Genomic DNA, 8,554 nt, shown 5'->3' with positions numbered 1-8,554 from the left:
TATCTCCTCTTAGGTCTCATTCCCTTACTGCGCCTCAAGATGAAGACTGTGACCCACCCCTGACCCAGCTGGGTATAAGCCCGGAAGTGGAAATTTTGATTGACGATTGTTCTTATGGTGTTCAATCAGCACTGGTCAGCGCTAAGCCTCCACCCACTGAGCTAGGGGAGTCTGACTCCATTTTCCTCCAGGTCTTGGTCTGCATTCATAAGTTCAAACTTCTGAAAATTCCAGGGGTGGCTGATACTTGACCTGTAACTGTCTGGATCCCTTTTATCATTGTAACATCGAGTACTTACTTCTGTGTCGGGTAGGTATGCCTTAATTTCCCTGTTAATCTTTGTTCTCTCTAATTGTTGATGTTTTAAGTGCAAAAGTAAACACTGGCAAATATTAGCAACCACTGCACTTTACAGAGTATAGTTTTCTACTAGTTCATAATTACCACAGCTCAACGTCTTAGAATTATAACTTGCTCTTTAAAACACAAGATTCTTTAGCTCATCTACGAGGTCTTAGTCATATTTCACTAGCCTATTCTGGGGTTTCTTCGCCATCTTGATTCTCGTAAATTTCAGTTCTGAATAATATTAATGACTGTGATGTCAAATCAATCTATTCTTTTTCATAGAATAAAATTGATTTATTGAATGCAAACCCATCATTTACTTATTATGGATCCATCATTAACCCCTTCTATTTCTTACAGCCGTAACCTAGACTAAAAAAGAAGCAACGGTCAAACATTCCTAAATCTTTAAATCTATAGAATAATTTCAAATATTCAGGAATGGAAAGTGGGATTTATAAACTTACAAATAGGCCTAATATAGATATGGTTGTACACCTTTCCAAAATTAAGCATTTTCTTTTACTTCAATCTTTACAATCTATACCAAGGAAGTTAAAATAAAATGAAATACTGTATCTTATTGACATGCAGTGATTTTATTTTTTTCCATGCATCACAGGGATGATGAACTTCCATATTGTAATAAAAGCTCATATTAGTGAAAAAAACTAAATTATAATTACCAAAAATTTAGAAAAATTTGTGTTTGAAGTAAAGAAGATAAAAGTGTTATTTAACAATGATCATTACTTGGCAGTAAAGAATGTAAAAGTGTTATTTAATATTGATCATAACTATGAGGAATGTGATGTTAAATTTACCAGTAAATAAGGGAAATAAAAAAGGTGATAGAGGGTAAAAAATTACTTTAAATGCAATATTCAACTTATTTTTAGAAAAAAAAAATTCACAAAATGTATATTGTTACTTTATATTTCTATAAATAGTTTTCATAAGTAAATTTGACATAGTTGAAAGATTTCTAACCTTTACCTAAAATAATGTCATTAATATAAAGTGAATTAATATTGCTTTTAATAGAACTGTTATTTATAACAATAAGAATTTTGAATGCTTGGTCTTTGAAGCTAGGTTTGTATTCTTCATATTCTAAGAAATTATATATTAAATAACTGAGGGACAGTAAGAGAAATATCAATACAGCAAAAAGGGATTATGACATTTAGACAATTTTTTCTTCTTGCATTAGTGTAGTCTACAGCCACTTTACAGCACTTAGAACTTCGTTTGAACTTAACAACCAGCTGTTGGGTCAGAGAAAGGTACACAGTTCATTGCAGATGAACTCCAAGCCAGATTAATTGGACACTTAAAAGTTGCTGTACTTCCATCAGAACACATCATGTTCACCTGGAAATATAATATCTAATAAATATTTTTATCAGCAAAAACTTGTAATAATCCTGTCAACAGAAATGCAAAATAAAAATTATATATATATATATAATATATATATATATATATATATATATATATATATATATATATATATATATATATATATATATATATATATATATATATATATATATATATATATATATATATATATATATGTATATATATATATATATATATATATATATATGTATTTGGGCTCAGCCATGTCGTCCTGATGGAAGGTTCCTTTAGGCAGCTTTCTAAGGGATATTTGGCTACCGTGATACTCCCAGAGAATTTATCACAGGTATCTAGAATTCTAATTCCTGGCGCGAGTATCCTTAAAATAACTCTAAAGGATATCGCATAATATCAGGGGATGTATTTCTTGATACAACACATAGCAATCTTAACCCCGAATAGAGTTTTAGCTTTGAGGGGGAAGAGTGGTAAAATTGAAGGGGAGCCGTCATCAAGGTTACCTGGTGGATCCCCTCCCCGTACTGCTACGGTGAGCTATTCCTTTTGTAGTAGCTAATTAAGCACGGTGTTTCTCCCAACTGCTCTCAGTTTTGCTACTATTACAAGGATTATTACAATATCGCATAATATCAAGGGACGTATTTCTTGATACGACACATAGGAATCTTCATCCCGAATAGAGTTTTAGCTTTGAGGGGGAAGAGTGGCGAAATTGAAGGGGAGCTGTCATCAAGGTTACCCGGTGGATCCCCTCCCCGTACTACTACGGCGAACTATTCCTTTTGTAGTAGCTAATTAAGCACGGTGTTTCTCCCAACTTCTCTCAGTTTTGCTACTATTACAAGGATTATTACAATGCAATCTCCATCATCTTCATCCTCTGGAAAGTTGAGTATTTAATCTTTCCTGTGTATAATTTTTGGCTCCCTTCTCACAGTTAAATTAGCAAAATTTAGTTGTGTTTAAGTGGAGCAGAGCCATGACCAGAGGCGGCCATTTTGGACCGCTGTCGTACCCCATGAATGTTTTATTTAATTAGTAGTAATGAATTTTAGCTATTTAAGCAAATTATACTAGTGAAGATAAGATTACACATGTAATATTTCCTCTTCTGTTAAAACGTTTCAATAGTACATGTTAGGGCCTCGGTGATATAGCGTAGCCGAGATCCCGACTCGAGTTAGGCTAGCCTAACTCGTTTTAGTATACTTTAGTAATGTTATCCCCGTTTATCCTCTTGTATCGTTTTATTATTCAATCGGAGATAGTACATCTCCTAGAACTACTATCATAATTCGATACTCGTCTCTTTTAGAGGTTTAAGGATAACTCCTTCCTTCCCTCTGAGTGCCGCCTTTAGGTGGCAACCCTATCTTTGGTCTTGCCATAGAGTAATGTACTCCGGCTTGACTGAGATAGTGTTTCTGTCCAGCCTCTTTGCCGGTGAGTATCCCGGCTTTGAAATACGACGGTAACCCAGAGTATTCAGTCTTGTTTTCGGCAACTCTACCAATAGGGGATTAGTCATTCCCCTACCGGTTACACAGTTGCCGGCATAAGAAGCCCGGCTTCCCTAGTCCACAACCAAAAGTGGTAGTACAGTTGCCGCCACCTTTCTCCCTTGTGGACTAGAAGACATGTCTTATATCTGGCAATGTCTTAGTCTAAGGAATCGTTATTCCTCTGCCGCCCAGGACAGCGCCGGCGTAGGAAACTGTTTCCTTGATTTCCCGCCAACAGTAGGAGGCATACATGCTGCCTTCTTTCTATGCAAAATATAAGACGCCTTTCCCTTCCCCTTCTGGCCTTTAGTGACGACCTAGCCGTCACAACCTCTGTGGCCGGTATTCTACAATCTCCCCGCTTGCCTTGTTGATTACGATGCCGGCCGGGCTCCTACAAAGGCGGCCAGATTGCCGCTTCGACCTTCCCCCTAACGGAAGCAAGGCTCCGGGAAAGGTAGTGCCAGCCATGAAGGCTGCCGGTGGGAGATCCCTTATAACTTTGAGTATGCTTCAGTCCTCTCTTGGACTGCCATCCACAAACCCTGTAACTGGCAGTGCAGCCGGCAACAGATATTGTGGCTGGATGGAAGCTAGAATTAATACAATCTCTCCCCTTCCATTTGAATCCTCATTCTGGAAAGAAGGCAGTAGAGACAGTAGTCCCTACAACCCTAATTATTGTACAAAACTATAATAATACGGTAGTCCTACTCTCCATTCTTTCTCTCTCTCTGTCGGCTAGTGCCGCCAGGTACTAGCCTAGCCGTTAGTATGCCGGCAGAACTACAGTATAAGACTATACAGTAGCCAGTATACCTGCAGTATAGCAAATACAGCAGTTAGAAAACTACAGTATATAACATGCAGTAGTATGATTTTCCAACATATTCAGTGTATCCTTTCACTGTCCATTGTTGAAACCGCTCAGCAAATGTTGAAGTGAAGTATTCCTTCAACATTCTGATGTATCCTAGATCATCAGAACATAAAATCTTTACCCTACAGTATTAATATTTCACTTGTGGGGGAGTTATTGCTAGTATACACTGACTCCAGCTCTATGTACTAGAGCTATTCCACCCTATATTTCCCTAATAAGGAAATTTTAAATAAATATTGAGGGAGGTCACAGCAATTGCCTGGAGAGGAAACACAGATATGTCTTTTCTATTTCCTTTCTAGTTTACTATCCTAAGCTATAATTATAATAGTAAAAATTACTATTAATGTATGTGAATTATTTATCAGTTTGATAAATTACCCCATACTCATTTCACTCTTTCTTTCCTTACAGAAGGAGCCCAAGGTGAAGTGTGCGGTTACGTACTGCAGTCACAAAAGTAATAACTTTTGTGGCCACAACATTTGCAGGTATCATGCCCCCTGCTCCATCGCAACTGAAACCCTCTGGTATTGGGACTCCAAGGGTTGCAATGTCTGGTCGGCTTTGATATCCAAGGATTTTGGTGATCCCAAGACGGTGGAGTCAAGGGATACTGCGAGGGAAACACTTCGGAAGTGGGTAAGAGGGTTCCAGAAGAACTCTTCGGTACCTTACCTACCAAGCGAGACAATCAGAAGCCTTCTGTTCCCTAAGGCAACATCTGATGCGGTTGTGCCTCAGGTACGAGTCGAGCCTCCCAGCATACAACTGGCGATAGAGACCGACATTAATAAGGCTTTGGAAGGCATCGACATCCATCAGGAAAGGATGTCGGAGGTGTCCTCGGATACCGAAAAGGATCTCCTTTAAGAAGATCCTGAAGAAGAGGTGGCCCAGCCACCCGAGGAGGAAGAAGAATCCGGATCGACAGAGACGGAAAACCCTCTACTGTCTGTGACGTCATATCACCTGTGCCGTCGACCTGTACGGCCCCAACCCCTTAACCAGACCCGCTGTTACCCAAGGGTGAAGCGTTCATGGCGCAGATCCAGCTGATGATGGAAACTATGCGCAAGGAACAGCAAGAGATGAGGAAGGAAGTCAGGGAAGCAACCGCGCAGTCGCTTCTCGCGGCTCCTACAAGCGGTCCAGAGTCTCTGACTTACCTCAATGCTCCAAAACCAACCCGGCGGAGTTCATGGCCATGATGAATGGGAAACTCTATGTCTCGGAGAAGATGGAGGCCATACCCCTCGACGATCTCCAATTCTAGTCGAACTTTACGGCGTATAAGGAGTGCTTCATCAGGTTGAAGAACGAACCTGCATCTAAAGAAGAGATGGAACCTAAGGAGGTCATGGTTTTTTACCACGACAAGGCACAGGCTCTCTTGACGAGTAGCCTGAAGAAAGCAGGATATACAAACTCGAAGGTTTCTGCTTTGAGCAAGAGGCACCCTACCTTCCTTGCTCCTTCCTCCAGAGCTTTTCCCTTTACGTCTAAAGCTCTCCACTGCGTACTAAAGGCAGTTGATGCGGGCAAACCATGCCCTACACTAGAGGAGTGTAGACCATTGTCTCTAGCCCTGCCTATGGGCGAGAAGGACTGGAACGAAGTCCATCTAGCCTTCATGGTCGCAAAACTAGATGCAGATATCGCAGGACAGCAGTTCAATGAAAACCTTCCGAAGCTGTCGGACTTTCTTCTGCGAAGAGAACAGGAGACAAAAGAGAGACTAGCAGCCTCTCTGTCTCTCCAGAACTGCATGGAGATGTGTGCAGGCATCTCTAGTACCCCAGATATGTACACGGTCTTAGCCAAGATGCACATGGCTTCACTAGTCAAGGACCTGTACACTTTCTTGAAGTCCAGGAGGGCCTGTAGAGAGTACGTGTTTTCCAATGCAACGGTCAAGCACGAGCCTAGGAAGTTAATCCCTTCATGTATCTGGGGCAAAGACCTCTTCCCAAAGGAATCAGTCCAAGAGGTAGTTGCTAAAGCTGCCATGGAGAATAGGAACCTTCTCCAAAAGTGGGGCATATCTTCCAGAAGGAAATCATCATCTGACGCTGGTCCCCAACCCAATAATAGGAAGACGAAGAAGCCACGAGTGCCTCATAAACCTGCGCAACATCCCACTGTTACTATGACCACAGTGCCCCAAATGGTTGCCCAGCCGCAAACCACTTTCCAAATGGTGCCTCATCAGTTAGTAGCCCAGTCACCAGCCTTTAACCCGGGCTTTGAGAGGCACACCACTACCTTTCGCCCAAAAGGTAGAAGATCTAGACCAGGCTCCTCAAGAAACCCCTCAAGGGGTAGAGGAGGACGTGGTCAGGGTAACAAACCCTCTGGATCATCCAAGTAATGAGATGCTCCAGGTAGGAGGAAGAGTTTTTCACTTTCGAGATCGTTGGACCTTTGATCCTTGGGCCCACAGCCTAATCAAGGATGGACTAGGGTGGAAATGGAACAGAACTCCACCTTCCTTTCCTCAATTCTTCCAACACTCCAACCCCTTATTGGAATAATATACCTTACAACTCTTGAACAAAAAGGTCATAAGGAAAGTAAAGTCCATCAAATTCCAGGAAAGGCTGTTTTGTGTTCCCAAGAATGACTCGGACAAGCTCAGAGTCATTCTAGACTTGTCTCCAGTCAACAAGTTCATCGAGAACAACCAGTTCCGGATGTTAACCTTACAACACATAAGGTCCCTGTTACCGAAAGGGGTGAACACAGTCTCAATAGACCTAGCAGATGCTTACTGGCACCTTCCAGTCAGCCACCCCCTCTCCTCCTACCTAGGATTCAAGTTACAAATACAAAGTATGTCTTCAAAGCCATGCCCTTCGGAGTCCCCAAGGATATTCACTAAACTTGTGGACACAGTCGTACAACAGCTACGCTTAGAAGGCATTCGGGTAGCAGCATACCTGGACGACTGGATGGTATGGGCAGCATCCAAGACTGCTTGTCTGCAGGCAGCCACGAAGGTGATCCAGCTCCTGAATCATGTGGGATTCAAGATCAACTACAAGAAGTCTCACCTCTCTCCAGCTCAAGACTTTCATTTGTTGGGAATCCATTGGAACTTGCAGTCACACAGCCTTTCCATTCTAACGAAGAAGAGGAGAGAGATTGCAGGTTCTGTCAAGAGACTACGGAAATCCAACAAGATTTCAAGACGTCAACAGGAAAGACTACTACGCTCTCTCCAGTTCACAGCAGTAACAGACCCAGTGCTAAGAGCACAGCTAAAGAAAGCGTCAGGAGTCTGGAGAAGATACACATCAAACGCTCGAAGAGATCAACAAAGACCGACACCGACCTTACTACGATCGCTTCTGAGGTCGTGGTCGAAGGTCAAGAGTTTAGCAAGGACTATTCCCTTACAACCACCGCAACCGTCAGTGGTCATCCACACGGATGCCTCACCGGAATGATGGGGAGGTCATTCCCATCAAAGGAAAGTACAAGGGAACTGGTCACGCCAGTTCAAGACCTTTCACATCAACATTCTGTAGGCCTGGCAGTTTTCCTGACGAAGAAACTATCCCCCTCAGAGATCAGCCCACGTCAAGTTGGTCTTGGACAGCGAAGTGATAGTGAAATGTATGAACCGACAAGGCTCGAGATCGCCCTACATTAATCACGTGATGTTGGCTATCTTTTGCTTGGCAAGAAAGAAAAGACGGCACTTATCAGCAGTTCACCTACAAGGGTACCGCAATGTGACGGAGGACGCTCTATCCAGGCAAAAGCCGATAGAATCAGAATGGTCCCTAGACGCAGACTCATTCTCCTTCATCTTGGAAAAAGTCCTTGAACTGCAGATCGACCTCTTCGCAATGAGTGACAACAAGAAACTACCTCGATATGTATCCCCATACAAGGACCCTCGAACAGAAGTGATGGACGCCATGTCCCTCGATTGGAACAGATGGAATCATATCTACCTGTTCCCTCAAACAAATCTCCTGCTGAAGGTCCTCAACAAGCTGAGATCCTTCAAGGGGACAGCAGCAGTAGTGGCCCCCAAAATGGCCCAAGAACAATTGGTTCCCTCTAGTGATAGAACTGAGGCTGAGGCTATTTCCTCTACCGAACCCAGTTGTATCCCAACTGGTTCAGAAGTCGACTGTCTACGCTTCATCATTGAGAACCCAAAACCTACATCTTATGATTTTCTCGCCTTAGCAGCCAAGAAAAGGTTCGGGATCTCAAAAGACAACATCGACTTTATAGAAGAGCACAAGTCAAAGTCAACCAGAAGACAATATGAATCGTCTTGGAAGAAGTGGGTCTCCTTTGTCAAAGCAAAGAGGCCAGCAAAAATCTCGATAGACTTCTGCCTGTCCTTCTTCATCCGCCTTCATGAGCAAGGTCTGGCTTCCACCACAATAACTACGTGTAAGTCAGCTTTGACTA

General features: G+C 42.4%; 1 protein-coding gene across 1 annotated transcript in view; it reads right to left on the bottom strand.

Moving 5' to 3' along the window:
• Positions 1-929: 929 nt before the first annotated feature.
• LOC137638805 (chitinase-3-like protein 1) overlaps positions 930-8,554 on the bottom strand; it is a 98,029-nt gene continuing 90,404 nt past the window's right edge. The window contains exon 9 of the mRNA XM_068371186.1: positions 930-1,723. Within this exon, the coding sequence (XP_068227287.1) occupies positions 1,607-1,723 (117 nt within the window). The 3' untranslated portion in view covers positions 930-1,606. The remainder of the gene's footprint in view (positions 1,724-8,554) is intronic.

Source organism: Palaemon carinicauda, chromosome 3, assembly GCF_036898095.1.
Source record: "Palaemon carinicauda isolate YSFRI2023 chromosome 3, ASM3689809v2, whole genome shotgun sequence".
In the NCBI taxonomy this organism is placed as follows: domain Eukaryota; kingdom Metazoa; phylum Arthropoda; class Malacostraca; order Decapoda; family Palaemonidae; genus Palaemon; species Palaemon carinicauda.
The sequence above is the reverse complement of the archived record's forward strand: the minus strand, read 5'-3'. Positions and strand labels throughout refer to the sequence as shown.